We start from the raw sequence: 17,710 nt of genomic DNA, 5'->3' as shown, positions 1-17,710 counted from the left end.
TTTCAAACCCTAGTTTTCCAAATGGACCTAGCATTGACTGGGAATATGGCTTAGTGGTAGAGTACTTGCTTCGCATGCATGAAGCCCTGGGTTCTAATCCTCAGTACCACATAAACAGGAAATGGCTCAAGTGGTAGAGTGTTAGCTTTGAGCAAAAGAAGCTCTGAGACAGAGCCCAGGCCCTGAGTTCAAGCCCCAGTTCTGGCAAAAAAAAAAAAAATAGTTTCCCAATGGACCTGGGATACTGGAAACTCAAGGGTCTTGTCCATTTATCCTGGTGTGCTTTCCTCAACCTCCTGAGGATTTGGTATTACAGATAAGGTATTGTCACTTCTGGTTTTCTGGTGTTTCATTGGAGATAAGAGGCTCACAGATTTTCCTGCTTTTGCTGTCTTTGAACTGCAACCCTCAGATCTCAGCCTCCTGATTAGCTAGTATTACAGGTGTGAGCCACCAGCACCTGACTACATAAATACTATTTCAATAATGAGGCTTAAAATGCAAAATACTGAGAAGCTCAGGATAATGGATTTTAGTTTCTTCTGGTTCTATAGTGTTTAGTATAAGTTTAGGCGGATCAGTGATATTTTATTACATAATTTGCTTTATTGGCCAGAAAACAAGTGAAACATCTAGTTGATCCATCATTTAACTGACATAATAATAAAATACTTTTATTTATTGTAATTTCCCTTTTTCTGCTGGATATCCCAAAGTATTTTGTTGGCATATGGAGCATGTTAGCAGGACCTAGCTAGAGTCTACCAAAGGACTAAACAGCATTGCTATTTCTAAAGAAAGTTCTCTTTTACTTTGGCATAAAGGCTATATTTGTGCTGGCTTTGGTAGCACATATACTAAAATTGGACAATATAGGATTAGCATGGCCTTTGTGTGAAGATGACATGCAAATTTATGAATTTTTCTGTATTTTAAAAATGATGGAGGGTGAATAATACTGAGATATATTGTGTCTATGTATGAAAGTAGTATAGAGAGGGCTGTTTATAACCGTTGAAAAATAGAGGCTAGGGATAGGGAAAAGAGAAATGGAGGGGATCAATCTGATCAAAGTATAATATATGTGAAATGCCATGGTGAAACCTTTTTGTATAATTAATATACATTAATAAAAAGAATATCAATATAATTTTTTTCAGCAAGGCCCAAAGAAACATAGGTCCCATGGTTTCCCTTATTTGCAAGAACTAGTATATGTCTGAGACAAGCAGAAATGGCCAGATAAGTTGATGTTAGGCGAAATGAACCCCAAGATAAGGACTCAAATGTTTTTTCTTTCTTGCTATTGTTTCTAACATATTTATAAGATATTTCTTTGTTGCTTTATATGACCCTCCCCCACAGCATAACCCCTGTTTTCACTGTATTTGATGTTGGTATAATTTGTGGAGGGGAAGGGTTTAAATAGGGATACAGGTGGACACATTACAACAATGAGATGCACAAGACGTTATGTCGAAAAATGAACTTTACAACTTTGGCACAGGGAGGGGGGGAAGACAAGGGGAGACGGGAGAGGGGATGGGAGATGGGAAAGGATGGGAAGGGGAAACAAAAGAGGAGGCAACAAGGCTTGATAAGAAATGTACTCATTACCTTGCCCATGTAATTGTAACCCCTCTGTATGGTATTTTCACAATAAAAAATAAAAAATAATTTTAAAAAGAAGAAGAATATCAAGACAGAAGGTATATTTTAGATCCATAGGCCTCAAATTTTACTTTGAATAAATGCAATACCACGCTTCAGTAGCACACCCTACACCCCTGCACACAGAGAACTGCCTGAAACTATACCTGTACAGTCCCGCACATCAGGTAGTAGCAAGAACTCATGAAGTCCACTTCAAAGTCCTTACAGTTTAGGAATCCTACTGGTATTTCCTCCTTCCCTTCCTCTCTCCCTCCCTCCTTCCCTCTTTCCTTCCTTCCTTCCTACCTATTTCTGTAATAGAACAGTTCTAACCAGTGCAGGCATTGTCACCACTAAATACTACCTGTGGCTATCTTGGGTCAGTTTTTACTTCTCTACTTTGACCCAATTTGGTCTTTCATTCTCTCCGGGGTTTCTAACATTGGCCTACTAGTGACCCCTAGTGGTACCTGTGACATAGAGATGCCTGCTTTTTCTCTGATTTTTGAGTGTCTGGTTTTGATTTCATGTATAAAGACAGACAGTTTCAGCTATGTCTTCCCACATAAGGGACCTCTGCTCCGACCACAAGACTCTTTCTAGATAGGTATTTCAGGCATCATGTCCTTCTTCTTAAATAAATTAACACATTACCCTCACTAGTTTTGAGAGCTACTGGTTTCACTACAGGGAAGTTTGAAGGGAGTTTACCAATCTGGATTTCTTACTTCTCCTAATCAGGAAAAATTCGGTAGCATTGCTCTTCGTAGGCTACTGTGACTCAGATACTTATAAAAGTGGCTTTAAATGCCATAGATGCTATGGTTCTTAAACCTTTGTCTCCTCAGCCTATATATAGCAAGTGGATCCCTGATAGACTTTTCTACCTGGATATTGTGGCAGAAACATTGGGGCTCATTAACATCCCATCCACTTCTATTTCTACTTACAGTTGATTGAGTCTTGAATGGAAATGCAATGTGCAGACCTCTGCAGATGCCTCTTTAACTGTCATAAGAATTAATAGCATGGTGGCATCTCTATCAGCCTGGGTCTGTTAAGTGACTGTATGGAACAAAGACCACATGCTTTTTGCAATATATGCTCTCTGACTTCCCACCAAGCTCTGACAGATAGAACTTAATAGTAGAAATGTAAACCACTCTGGACAGAAGTCTGGAGGGTCCTCAAAAAACTAAACAGATATTTTCCCTACTCAACCCAGTCATACCACTTCTGGGCATCTACCCTGAACATCATGAGTCAGGATATGATAAAGACACCTGCACATCCATATTCATTGTTGCACTATTCACAATAGCCAAGATCTGGAAACAGCCCAGATGCCCCACAATAGATGAATGGATCCAAGAAATTGGAAAGAATAAAATTATGGCATTTTCAGGGAAATGAGTGGAACTAGAACAAATCATGTTAAGTGAGATAAGCCAAGCTTAGAAAGACAAACGATACATGTTCTCTCTGATACGCAAAAATTAGGTCTAGAATACACTGAAATATGATAAATTATACAGGATTCTAGATACATACCATGAGATTAAAAGAGGATACTCAGGAGAGAAACACAAAAAAGCAATGCCTATGTGCATCTTTTTATTTATATATGAAATAATACATATAAATTATATTTTATTTATATAAAATAATACATATTAAAATGAAAATATGGAAACAGATCTCAATATTGTTTTAGTTTTTGATGATTCTGTCTTTTTTAATGTATAGTGTATTCATGAGTATATCTTCAGGAGGGTAGTGGGGAGGATACAGAACTTGAGGGAAAAGGGGTAAAATAGTACAGCAGTAGAGCTCACTGGACATTGATGAAAGTGAACTATACAACCCATGGATGGAGACAGGAGGGAGGGTCTGGGAGAGAGTGAGGGAACAGAAGACATTTCAGGAAAGAAAATATACTCATTACCCGACTCCTGTAATTGTAATCCCTCTGTACATCACAATAAAGTAAATTTAAAAAAGAACTTAAAAATACCTTTTTGTTGTTTTTTTGGAGGATGGGATTTGAACTCCTGGCTTTGTGCTTGCTAAGCAGGTGTTTCATTACTTGAGCCATGCCTCCACAAAGGCATTGAAATTTTGAGGTGGTTTAGTATCACAATTTAGCATAGTTTCAATGGATTTCTTATCATTGTATTGAGTATAATATTCAAAATGTACATTTTTCACTTTAAGACATGTTTACTAGCCAAGTTCCAAGATGCTAGGTACCAAGGGTCAACCTTTCAAGCAGGTCCTGGGGCTTGAACTCAGAGGACTGGATGCCATCACTAAGCTTCTTTTGCTCAAGGCTAGTGCTATACCTCTTGAGCCATGCTTCATTGTTAGCTTTTCAATAATTTAGTGGAGATAAAGAGTCTCACATACTTTCCTTTCTGGGCAGCCTTTGAACTGTGCTCCTCAGATCTCAGCCTCTTGAGTAGCTAGGATTACAGGCATGAGCCACCAGCTCCTAGTGCAAGCAGACCTTTCAGGATAACAGTTTCAGTCAGTTTGGTGAGCTTTTCTTCATATGGGAGCTGAGATTCTCTACTCAAAGTCTAAAGAAGGTCAACATTATCACCTACGGAGATGGAGAAAGAAGTGCCAATTTATGAATTCCAGTAAAACTTTGAGTGCCATGTTTCTAGGGCTCAACAAAGACATTGCGTGCAGGTCTCTGGAAGAAGAGTGCACTCTGTGACACGCAGAGACCTCAAAGGGTTTCTCTTTCCTTGGGATTAGGATATCACTGGCTATCTTTACTACAATTGTAATTTTTTTTTGCCAGTCCTGGGGCTTGAACTCTAGGCCTGGGCCCTGACCTTGAGCTCCTTTTGCTCAAGGCTAGCACTTTACCACTTGAGCCACAGTGCTACTTCTGGCTTTTTTCTGAGTAGTTTATTGAAAAGTCCCATGGACTTCCTGCCCCAGGTTGGCATGGATCTCTGATTCTGTTCTCAGCCTCCTGAGTAGCTTGGATTATATGTGTGAGCCACCTGCGCTCAGCTAGTAATAATCTTAACATGGCAACTGCTACAATGTGTCTCTTGAGTCTTTCTAGTGAATCCCCAAATGTGTGGTGGTTAGGAACCCCCTGACATCTTCTCCAAATCAAATACAGCACTAAGTCTTGTGATTTCTACTTCTTAAAATGTACTTCAAATCACTGTGCTTTTTTTTTTCTGTTGTCACTATTTTATCATAGCATTCTCTTTTATTTGTGATAAACATTTTCTCCTTGCTGGAATTTGCAAAGAACTGAGAGATGAAAAAAAAAGAGATACAAATGTAAACTTACTTAATCCTAAATATTTCAAGTCTGCCAAACAACAAGTCCAATGGACTTGCTAACAGTCTCCTGAACTAAATTATGTGTGCAAGTCTCTGCTTTCCCCTTTAGAGCAGTCCTTTTATGAGAACTATCCTGTGCTCTCTGCAGGCACACAAATCTTTAGAACAAAGAGAAAGCCAAACTAAGCATATGAGAAGAAGTAAATAAAGGCTGGAGATTTTCAGAGGTGAAACAGTTCTTGTTCTCTCCTGATTTTTATCTGCCAGGTAGAATGCTGTGTTCTGAGCAGAAAGTAAAATAACACACTGTTGTTAATTGGTGGAGACAGTTCTGTGCTCAGAGAACACATGTAGTCTCTATAGAGCTTAAAGCAAGCTTTTGATATTTGTATCTAGCCCGGTTTGGCAAATAACCATAGAGCTACCTGGGCCCAGCAAAGGCACAGCTTTTGCATTGGTCTCAGGCAACCTGCAGCACTTCTTGCCTTTGAACAGTGCCATATTGGGTCTCAGTAGAAAAGAGAGACTCCAAAGACCTTGGAGACAGGCATAGCTAAAAGCAAGGACTAAATTGTAGAAAAAGAAAAGACTTTTGGTACTTGGAATTGCTATGTAGAAGTGGGTAGAGTAAGGTTGGCTGCAATTAAAGGCGATGATATTAATGAAATGGCAAACACTCCCTATTCCCTTGGGGAAGCCCAGCTGAGTTCATAAGCATCAAATTTACTGGCTTTTTCACTTGCTTTTTATTTTTTTTAATTCTTCATTTTATTTTATTTTTTAATTTTCGTTGGTTGGTTGGCAGTTTGAAATGGGGTTTCACTGTGTTGCTTAAACTAGTCTTGAATGACTCATACTTCCAAGTAGCTGGGACAACTGACTTGTGACACTTTTTCCTGGCTTAATTAATCTCTTAAATTGGTCTCTTTCTCTGTGAAAATCCTGCTTGTCAAAACTGAGTGCCTTCCTTCCTTTTTACTTTCTCCTTGCTTTTTATTTTCTGAATTTTCCCTCAAAACATCCTGTACAGACAAAATTCTTCTTAGCTGTGTAAAAGCAGCAGGAGATAGACTCCCATTAGATCAATGTGTAAGCCAGTATTGAACTTGCTCTGTTTTTTACCAACTGAATCTACTTTAATGTTTGCACATTCTTGTTTGCACCTCAGAGCTCCAAGCTTTGGTAATACCTACAATAACTGATTTCTCTGGTCTTCCCGTCCCTACATGACCAAATTTATAATCATTAGTCATTTTTGCAGTAGTGTTTAAGAGGATGATTCTAATAATGTAACCAGGAAGATGGGTTATGAAGTTAGTATGTAACTTCTGGTGCCCCCCCCCCCGTGTGTGTGTGTGTGTGTGTGTGTGTGTGTGTGTGTGCGTGTGCGCGCGTGCGCGCATGCACATATTTATGTATGTGGATTGAAGGTGGGAACAATTCCAGAAGAACACCATGTTGTGAAATTGGCAGAGGTGCCTAAAAATTGTCCACATAACCATTTTGCATATTTACATATGAAAAGGTATTTCTGTCAGGGCTGGAGGGTGCTTGCCTCACATGCATGAGGGTTCAATTCCTCAGCACCACATAAGCAGAAAAAAAAAGCCAGAAGCTGTGCTGTGGCTCAAGTGGTAGGGCCCTAGTCTTGAGCTGAAGAGCTGAGGGACAGTGCCCAAACCGAGTTCAGCCCCCACGATTGATGAAAGAAAGAAGGAAGGAAAGAAAGAAAGAAAAAAAGGAAGGAAGGAAGGAAGGAAGGAAAGATTTCTGTAAAGACAACCAGGTTGAGAAGACAGGAATTAGAAGATTCCATGGTGAGACATTTAGAAAAAAAAACAGACTCTGGGATATCTATAAGACAACTGGCTTAGTCCCTTAAAAAATACAAAATCATTTTTAAGAGAGCAAAAGAATGTCTTAGAACAAAAGAGTTTCAAGAGACATAATAACTAAATGCAATGGGTGAATTATAATAGATTTGAGTTTACAAGAGAAATGTCTATTCCAAAGAGAACAGTTGAATGTGGATGGGCTGAATATGTTAGGATATTAGGGAAAATTTATTGTAAGTTTTATGTGATAACACTTTGTAGTTATATAAGAATTCTTAGGAGATGCATGTTCTAAGATTCGGAGATGAAATGTACTCAGATGAGATTATTGTGTCTGCAACTGATTTTCAGTTTGCAACCACTACCAATATATATATAAAAGCAAATATGACAAAATGTTAACAGCTATTGAATTCCAGTGACGAATATGTGGGTGTTCTTTTGTATTATTCTTTCAGTGTTTCTGTATCTATTATAATAAAAAGATTAAAAAGGAGAAATGTCTTTTTAACTTACTTCACTATTAAACCACCACAACCACCACCCCCTCCCCATGCCGACCCCCCACTATAATAATAATCATACCACTGCATCTGCTGCCTCACGGAGCATAGTCTGGAACATTCTTGTTTAGGGAAAAAATTCTTAGCAACCACATTTTAAAAGAATACAATAATGATACATATGCAGCAGTACTCAATAAAATATAAAATATAAAAATATTTAAGATTTCAAAACTCACTTTAAGGGTGGAATTGGGAGAGATGGGAGAGAAAGATGAACGGGGTGACATTAATCTGGATGCATTGTACTCATAAACTGACACATTGAAGTAAAATGCCTTTGTACAGGTACATACTAGTAATAATAATAATAATAATAATATCCTTATATTAAAACTCCATCTTGATAGCAGAGAAAGAGCCAGTTTAGTACTCAGAGATCAGGACCATAATGTTCATAGGTTGCATAATGATTCCTGAAAGTCTTATTGTACATTACTCAAATCTTTTTTCTTCCTATAAATTCAGGATGATGATCCAGGCCACGTTTTCACTCAGCTGTGCATTTCTTTGTTTACAAACTAGGTGAAATTAATGATAAACCACTTCTATTACTTTCAGAAAGAAATGTCAACAACAATGTATACTTCATGTAAGGTACAAGAGATTAAGGTTAATAAATTTGTTTATAACCTGAATCCACAATATACACGAATGCATATTTCCTTAATTGGAGATTTGGAGGCATGTAGTTGACTTTGGTCTCAATTGTTTTATCTTCTGGCAAACTTCCTGTCTCTAACTCTCCTTCCATGAGGCCCAGAAGTCCATATAAGCCTCCTAGATTATTAGAAAACAAAAACAAAAGACAAAAATATGCACATAACCCAGCTCTAACCAAGCTCCCAATTTGGTATCTTTGGTCCTAAGAGTTTTGCTAACGTTATTATTTCTGTTGACTTCATTAACCTGACAGAATCTGTTGTTGAAAGGCCCTTTGTTATTATGGGGACTGAGACTGAGAAATGAAAGAAATTCCTGATGACATATTTTGTGCAGTGAGATCCAGTTCTATCTGAAACTATTTTATATTCTTGGACTTTATTTACTTATTTTTTCACTCACTCATTCATTCATTTTGTGCTAATAGTGAGGCTCAAATTCAGGACTCTGAACTCTCAGTTGGCTTTTTTTGTTCATGGCTAGACTTCTACCACTTGAGCCATGCCTTTTTTGCTGGCTGTTAGGAGATAAAAATCTGGAAGGCTGAGACAGGAGAATGAAGATTTCATAGCCAGTGGGAACCCTGTCTCACAAAAACAGTAATATAGGAGCTGGGAAGGTGGCTCAGTGGTAGAGTGCTTGCCTTCCACGCATGAGGCTCTGGGTTCGATTCCTCAACACCACATAAGCAGAAAAAGCTGGAAGTAGCTCTGTGGCTGAAGAGGAGTGCACTAGCCTTGAGCTGAAGAGCTGAAAAGCTGAAGGACAGTACCGAGGCCCAAAGTTCAGGCGCCATGACTGAGACACACACACACACACACACACACACAAACCAGTAACATAACACAATCTGATTTTAATATATCAGTTCCAATGTTCTTAGAACAAAAAGCACTGGTTCTTAACTAGTTAAAACAGTAGTGATGGCAATAATAGAACTTAAATAATAAGCTTTTTAAAATAGTAACTTCCTCTTTGTACTTAACAACTCATAAAATTAAGATTACTTATTAATTAATATGACCCTTTTGAAAAACCAATAATTTCTATTATTATTATTATAATCTTCATGGAACTTTTCAGTCATTTATAGCTCAGTTATTTTTCTTTTTATACTTCATATTATAAATGTAATCTATAATCTGTTTCTTCAGCACCATAAGTATGACACTAAAAATGATTTTTATCACAGCATTAAGTTAACTGCTCCTGAATTATTTACCATCTAGGGAATAATAGTTCTCCTTTAAATTCCTGCAAAAGGAATCTTGATGATCCAGGAGGATTCAAGCCTCTTGAATACAATATCTGTTTTCTAATACTTGTTAGGATTATACCCAGAACTTCCATAGATATTTTACTAAAATATTAAGGAAACATCATGATGGGCCAGACATTGAAGTGATTCAGACTCCCCAACCCTTCTAAACTTGAGATATCATCATACCTATCTCAATTTTCTCTTTCCTAAAGATGGAGTTCCCTTTTCTAAATAAGCCCTGGAATATTGTTCCTTACCAGTTTCCTCCAGCCCACCCACTTGCATCCACTGGGGTGAGAACATGCTCCTTCCCTCATTTACAGAGAGAAGGAAAGGAGGAAGGGAAAAAGGGAGGAAGAATGAGGAGGAATGTATTAATGGGGATGTGCTGCTCTCCTGGCACTCCTAACAGATGAAGAGCTTCTTTCCTTTATGCCTACCCAATCCTTCTGTGTACTTTCATTGACTTTAGCTGATTGAATGATCATCCTATGCAAGACTTGGTGGTGAAAGGGATAGAATTATGATGTTGGGATTAGGCTAATGAAGGGGGGGGGGAAGGAAGGAAGGAAAAGAAAGAAAGGGAGAACAGAAAAAAGGGAGAAAGAACAGAAAGAAGGAAAGAGAGAAAGGAAAGAAGGATAGAAAGAAAAGAAAGGTAGTCTTAAGGTAATATTTACTTTTGTTGTGTGATAAGAATACTATACTGTTTCTTCCAAGTATCTAAATCTGAAAGGCAAATTCTCCTTCATTGCAACACAGTTAAATCTCTTGTCTGTATAGAGGAATACAGATTCCTGGGGTCAACACAAGGTGGCCATTTCAAGGAATGTTTCAACTTTATTAACCTACAGGGCTTCCATGGATGGTAACAGCATCACTTAGGAAGATTTCAAACTTAATTAAAATTAGAGGAACTTCTTTACTTATAGGAAAGAAATATTTCAATATAATTTGTATATAAATAGTTTATGAAACCTAGGGAACAATCAGTCAGTTTAATAGGATTTTAAAATAATTTCCTTAGTTGGTATTAAACATTTCCAACACAGCTGGAGAAGTTTCAAAAGTTGTAGCTAGTAAACAGCTACAATTAATAAAAAGCAATCACCTTAATACTTATGCAGATACTTAAAGGTAAAGAGACTGGTTTTTTTCCCTCTACTCCATATAATTCATATCCTCATTCCCTTGTTCCAGCTAAACATGATGGCCTCATTTTCCTTGCAATGATGCACACAGACATATGATATTGTTCTGCTGATAAGCCCGTAGTACTGTCTCCTGGGGGCTTCTGAGGAATATTTCTTCATACTTATAAGGAGATGAAAAAGAAAAAGTCTTTTTTATGGTCATGGTTATGTTTTAATGTAATTCCTGGAACTGCAGCAGTCATTTTGTCACCTTCAGGGTCAAGTCCATGGTTCAGGATGGTAAAATAGGAAGATGAAAAACAGTTACAGTGTTCCATAGAATATATCGGTGTTCTCCATAGAAACATAACCAATAAAAGCATTTATTGCACACATATATGTATGTATATCACACACATATAAATATATGTTATATATTACACATTATGTATATATAATATATTATGGGTTTTGGCTCATGCGCTTATGGAGGGTGAGACATCCCACAATACATTGTGTGAAAGCTGGGGAAACAAGAAAGCTTTGGTGTCATTCAATGCAAGTGCAAAGGCCTGAGAATCAGGCATGGTTATGCAAGTGCTACTAAGTAAGTCCTATGATCTACACACTCAGAAATAGGAACTCTACTACTGTTCAAGGGCAGGGGCAAGATGGATATCTCAATTCAAGATGGGATAATAATTCCCTGTTCTATTTGGTCTTGCCCTCACAAATTTGATGATATCTAACATCATTGGTTAGGGGCCCAAAGGTTAACCTGTTCTGGAAATATCCTGAAAGGCACACTCACAAATAAACATTTTACACATATCTAGGCATCAGTTCACCAGTTGAGGTCAACAGGTAAATTAATCATTGCAGTATTGTATTGTGAAATTGAGCTACTTAATTAACCAACTAAACAACTAACTAAACCTGGATCATCCTTACCAGTAGATTTCTGATATATGGGATTAAAAAAAAAACTTAGGCCAGTAGAATCCACTTTCTGCCAGGGTTCTCTCAACTGAAGACAGAAGAAAAAATCTACTTCAGCTGACTGGAATATATTATTTCGCTTGAGAGCATTCTAAATGGTACAACATTACAAGTTATACTTTGAAATTTCTCTGAGCCTCTGTCTTGATCTCTGCCTCTAGGCAGTTCTGCCTTTCCAATTTCTTGGTCCTTGCCATTCACACCACCTTTTCACAACTCAGATTTGATCATACTACATTGCTGATTAAGTTTTTTCAAAGGTTATTATTATTATTATTTGCTTTCTTAGTCTGGGTCACAGACCTTTGCTCACTAGATACAGGATGGATGGTGTGGCATCATGTTCCATCATGTCAGGTCACACAGATACTCGAATGCTAGACATTTCAGCTACTGTTATTCATTGTTTGGGCATTCTATGTTCTGTCTCCTCCGTGCTTTACAAAGGCTGTTCTCATTATCTGGCACCGTTCCCTACCTAATGGATTATTCCCAATTTAGCCTTCAAGACTGAGTATGTTTTGTTGAGTTCACTGCCAAGTTTCCCAGGGTTGTCAGATGCACCTTTACAGTGCTCTCAGCACCTCCTGAGTGGACCCCCTACTAATGTACCTGACACTTCAGTGTAGTTGTCACACTGTTTCCCATATCTGACTATATTGCCTGGAAGTGGGAAATGAGTTTTATTCATCTTACCACTTCTAGTGCATAGCATATCACCCAACGCAAAGTAAGTAGCAAATGTATATTAATGAATATCAAAATAATGATAGATTTGGGCTTATGAACATACTTCTATTCTATTTGGGTGACCTACTTCAGGTATTATATAAACATAACATCTTCTTCAAGGTAGGGGGCAAAAAAGAGAGGGAGGAAAACCTATAACTTAGTAACATTCATTGTCAAAATTCTAAGGAGGTTGGCATGGTGGTACGTGTCTGTAACCCATAGAGGAGTTGTTGGTTCAAGGCCAGTCCAGGCAAAAAGCTTAAACACTTTCTCTATCAATAAGCTGAGTGTGGTAGCATGCATCTGTTATTCTAGCTATGCATGAGGCCTAATTAGCAGAATTGATGTCTGAGACTTCAGGAAAAACACAAGATTGAAAGCTAACTAGAGCAAAAAGAGCTGGAGACATGGTTCAAGTAGTAGAGTATCTGCATAACAAGCACAAGGCCCTGAGTTCAAATCCCAGTACTACTTCTAAATGAACAAACAAAAGTTTCTGGAGGAAGGAAAGTGGTTTACAAGACCTGATTTTGCAACCTGTGTTCTATAAGAGAGGCCCATTCCTAGGCAGCATGAAAGAGGGTTTGACTTAGTAAGAAGCCTATGTAGAAGTGCAGGGATTTCCAGTTAAATCATTTTTTACTAGACTAGTGAGACCCAGAGGCTGGTAAGAAATATATACATAGTCAATTTAAACAGGTTGTCATGGACTGTCATGTAGCTAGAGTAAACACAGTGAAGGTTAAGAATCAAACATCCAGTCAAATCTGTTTAGAGAGAAGAACTGACGTCCTCATGTTGGAAAATGGCAGCCTCCCCCTATCTAGATCACCTGGAGGACATTGGGAAACAGCCTGCAGGTGTAAAAGACCTGTTGGCCAGAGCAGGCCTGTAGCATGATCTCTCCTACCCACTGCAGCTTTCTTTTGGTGTCATTGTGAGATCCATCTGATGGAAAGAGGGTGAGGAGATGTTGTCAAATTCATGGAGAGCTGATGCAAAGATACATTCTTGCTGGGTGAAGACCTTACCCATGTCTTTTGTCATTGTTGGATTGAGCAGGTGGAATGAATACATCTCCTTCCACTGGCTGTATTTATCTCCCCTATCTCTTGGCAGCTATCTGCTATATGGGTCAGCCTGTCTGGAAAAGATCATGCCAACCCCAGAAAAAGCTGAGTCCCTTCTGCCTGCTGTGGGCCAAACTGGTGACCATACAAGAAAAAAAAAATATATATATACACTATATATATAGTGTATATATGTGTGTATATATATATATATGTATATATATATATTTATACACACACTAGGGGAACGTAAGTCACAATAAATGAAGATTTCTGTTCTTCTACTTTTATCCCTCTTATACCTTACTTAATGAAATATGCAACAATTATGTATTGAGTGCCTACTATGTGTCCAGTGTTGTTGGATGTGTTAGGGAATGTATTAGTGGAAAAAATAGTCTTCAGAAAATGCTAGCTCTATAAATTAGCTTCAACCAATCATTTCATCTTTCTGAATCTTTCCCTTGTATTTGTTTATGAACCATTCGCATCTTTGTGGGCTCTTATGTGAAAGTCATGGCTAAGCACCTGGATATATTATTCATATATTATTCCCTCTAGAACCAAGGACAGTTAAGAGGAAGTCATGAATCAAATTTGTTTCTTTGTTTTCAGCAATCCACACTGATAGACCTTGAATTGATTTTTTTAACAAGAGTTTCATGGACACAGGCAGTATTCAGTCATCTCAGCTTCCCTTTACCTGCACAATGCCTTAACACTCCCTCAGGGGCAATGAACACTGTCCATATGCACAAGCACAGCTCATCTCTTCTCTGGTTTGGTCAAGACCTTCACTGACAAGCTCCATTTGGACACTATACTACTCTATGTGGACACCAAAATTTAGAAGCTAGTCTGAACAAAGGAATTTTTTTTCCTATAAAATTCAGTCAGCCATGTCTGAAAGGCACTAAGGGGAGTCTTTATGTTCCTCTCCCACAGTCTCAGATTCTGTTGACGTGGAAGCTAGACTGGAAATAAAAGCAACACTGATTTTCCTCGGAGAGAAAACACATCACCAAGCTTTTTTTTTTTTTTAAGTCTTGATTGTTCAGTGAGATTTTTTTTTATTTTACAAATCATGTGACACTGAAGTGGCACTCGGATTACATTTCTGACACTATTACTGGGTACAGCTTCTAGTCTGTCTCCCAGATAGAGCTATCTGAGGGTTTTTCCTCTTGGTAGAAACAGCAAGATTTCTGGTCCCCAAAGTACACAATCTGATTTAAGCACAATTCAAGAGAACTACCAGCAGATGATACAACAAAGCAAATAACAGGTTTGTCAATTTAGCTAAAATAAGTGGTTTTACTCAGAACACAAGGGGAGTGTGAAACACAACTGCAAAAATAATAACTATGTAAGTTTTTTTGTGTGTGGGGGGGGCTTCCCCGGGGTATCCTTTCATCTCCAAAAGAGAACTCGAGAGGAACTGGAGGGAAGAAAATAAATGGGAAATCTAGGAACATGTAAACATTATTAGGAAGTACAGTAGGAGAAAGGGGGCCACCGTTCCTGTCACCTAGAGACCTTGCTGCCTGTTCTGTAAATGGCTGGGCGCCGTCCACGTGTAGCTTTGGAGTCTGAGCCTCCGGGACAGATGACCTCCCGGAGCCGAGGAAGTATCTAGAAAGCGCTTTCGCAAGAGCAGGGCAGCGGTCTGGGAGGCGGCGGGGGTGGGCGCAAGCAGCCCTGGTTTCCCTGATCCCGCCGAGCGTGGTGATAATGGGGATGGGGCCAGCGGTGGCGGTGGAGTGCCTGGTGGTCTCCGATCCCGCCGCTGTCCTCGGGGACTCCCTCCCGCGCGCCACACACAGAGGCCAGATGCCTTCGCAGCCGCCTGCAGAGCCGGCCGTCGCCCGCCTGGAAGTAGAGGTAGACGAAAGGATTGAGGGCGCTGTTGCACACCCCGACTACGCGCACAGCCACCTCCAGGCCCTCTCCCTCCCAGTCTCGAGTGGGGCCGTACGACCACGCGGCCACCAAGCGGGTGGCGAAGTAGGGCAGCTCGCAGCCCACGAACAGCAGAGCCAGCACCAGGCTCATTTTCAGGCTCTGCACCTTGGCGCGGGGCAGCGCGCTGGGCGCGGAGGCTGGGGCCGGACTGGCTGAGCCGGGAGCTGCAGCCGGAGGTGCCAGGGGCCGGCGCTGCCACCAGGCACGCAACAGGTGGCTGCCAGCGACGCCCATGACCGCGACGGGCGCCGCGAAGCCTACGAGCACTTCGTACAGCGCGTAGACCTGCAGGTGCCAACGCGGCAGAGGCGCGAAGATGCCACGGCAGCGACGTTCCCCCGGCCAGGCGCGGGCGGCGGGGGACGCGGCGGGCGAGTCGCCGCGCACCACGAAGGTCGGAGGCAGCGCCAGCAGCAGCGCCAGCAGCCAGCCCAAGGCGGCGAGGGCGCGCGTGGACATCGGCGGCCCCAGCGGCCGGCGCACGGCGCGCTGGCGCTCGAGGGCAATGAGCGCCACGAAGTGGGCGGAGGCCCCCCGGCCGGAAGCCCGCAGCAGCTGCGCCAGGCGGCAGGCCAGGTTGCCTGCAGCCGGGCTCGGCTCGCCCAACAGTTCCCAGGCTAGTTGCGAGAGCGCCGTGCCACCGCACGCGTACAGATCGGCCACAGCCAGATGCACCAGCAGGAAATCCATCTTGCGCCGCTTCGGCCCTGCCCAGGACCCGCGGCCGCCACATAGGCGGCACAGCACCGTGATGTTGCCGGCCACTGCCGCCACCAGGATGATCCCCAGGAACACCAGATGGACCCGGTGCCCGGCCGGTAGTAGCTGCGGTCCCGGGGTCAGGACTCCCTGTCCCGAAGTTAAGTTGAGACCCCAGCTCAGCAAAATGGGTACGGAGAGGTTGGGCGCAGGCGGCACCGTGGAGGGGTTGAAGGGATAGTCCATCCTTCGCCGACAGCTAGCGGAGGCACCGAAGAGGGCGGGAAGGGTACGAGCAGCCAAAATGGAGACGAGGTGGCGCTGAGTTCCCAAAGTTAGTTGAAAACAATAACAACAGCAAAACAAACACTGAGAGGGAGATGGATTCCAGTGGATTTCCCGTTCGTTGTTTTTGTAGGTTGTCCTTGTCGTTTGTCACTCAAATGTGGGTTGTACATTCGAGGAACACACATGATTCTTGTTCTCCACCTTCCCCGCGTCTAGACCCCCCAATCGAGCAGATTCTCTTCCAATCATTGCTACAACCCCCCTACACTGTCCTCTGGGCACCTCATCCAATGGCTGTTTACTGGTAGAGCATAGAGAGATGTTTGCTTTGGTTGGCCATTGTAAAGGCTAAAGTTACCCAGGACCATCATGCCAGCTTCTGAGAATTCTCCCATCTCAAAGAATTTTGCGATTGCCAGCTAGAAAGCAAAAGAAAGACGGAAAAGGAAGGCACAGGAAAAAAGAAAAGGAAAGGAGCTAGTTTTGCTTTAAAACAGGACACAAACGTTCTGAAATACCATAGCTATGCACTTAGCAGGGACATAGGAAACTCAAAGGTTGTTCTCCAGTGTCTCTTGCACAACCTTGTTGGTGATGGAAACTCAGGCCTCACACATATTTGGCAAACACTGTACCACAAAGCTACATCCTAACCCCCAACAGTGTTTTGAGCTGGGGGCACGGGGAGAGGGGCTCGGAGCGGAGGGGAGAGGAGTCATTAGATGCATCTTTGATGAGGATATGTGCTGCAGCAAAAGAGAGCTAAGGGGCAAGACTGTTGCCAGACAATTAGGAGTGACAGTGGTTGGCACTCCTTGTTACTAGAAACATCCGATGACAGCTGTTCTCGCCTCTCAGTCACATTCGTTTCATTAGTCTGAAGAGGGCATTAATAGGTTTTATGCAAATGTTCACAGAGGCACTTCCTATCCCCTAGTATTTAAATCCAGTAAGGGATGTGTCACCAGGCTCCTCTTTGCCCGTTCTGTTTTCCAGCAGATGGGAGGTTGCTAGGAGAGACTACGCCTCCAGTAAGCCTAGAGAAAAAGTGACTAAGAAAACGATAAGGCAGCCAATTTTTTTTTTAAGAAATCCAAGTCACAGGAAATGCTTTACATTTAATGCTGCCTCTTTTAGCGGAGCGCCTTCACAAACAAATTTTAGTTTCCCTGCTGTAAGCATCATTTTATCATTTGTGCATCCTCCACATTCATCATGGTAAAAGTAGAGTTTCCTGGATTACCTGGTCTGGGGACCAGGGAGGTGTGGCTATCTCCTGGGGTCCCCATTCCCAGGCTGAAGAAACACTTGTCTTTGAAGGAGGCTTAGATGGGCTATTGGTGACAATTCTATGAGTTGTGGGAATCTCACTTTCTAAGGTCTTGTTCATCAAGATAACTTTAATGTCTCATATTGGGACCAGATACATGGCTGATATTGGTGAATATGTGTTGTTGGTGAATCAGAATAGAATGCATTTCAGATAAAGCAAATTCTTACCTTGACTATAAATCCATCACATTAGGAAAATGCTGTGTGT

General features: G+C 41.2%; 1 protein-coding gene across 1 annotated transcript; it reads right to left on the bottom strand.

Annotated features, from left to right (window-relative positions):
• Positions 1–14,853: 14,853 nt before the first annotated feature.
• Gpr150 (G protein-coupled receptor 150) lies at positions 14,854–16,128 on the bottom strand. The gene has a single exon (XM_013022026.1). The coding sequence runs from the start codon at positions 16,126–16,128 to the stop codon at positions 14,854–14,856; it is 1,275 nt and encodes a 424-aa protein (XP_012877480.1).
• Positions 16,129–17,710: the final 1,582 nt, after the last annotated feature.

This window comes from Dipodomys ordii, unplaced genomic scaffold (assembly GCF_000151885.1).
Source record: "Dipodomys ordii isolate 6190 unplaced genomic scaffold, Dord_2.0 Scaffold59, whole genome shotgun sequence".
Taxonomy (NCBI): domain Eukaryota; kingdom Metazoa; phylum Chordata; class Mammalia; order Rodentia; family Heteromyidae; genus Dipodomys; species Dipodomys ordii.
Note: the sequence above shows the minus strand (reverse complement) of the source record. Positions and strands in the feature narration are given on the sequence as shown.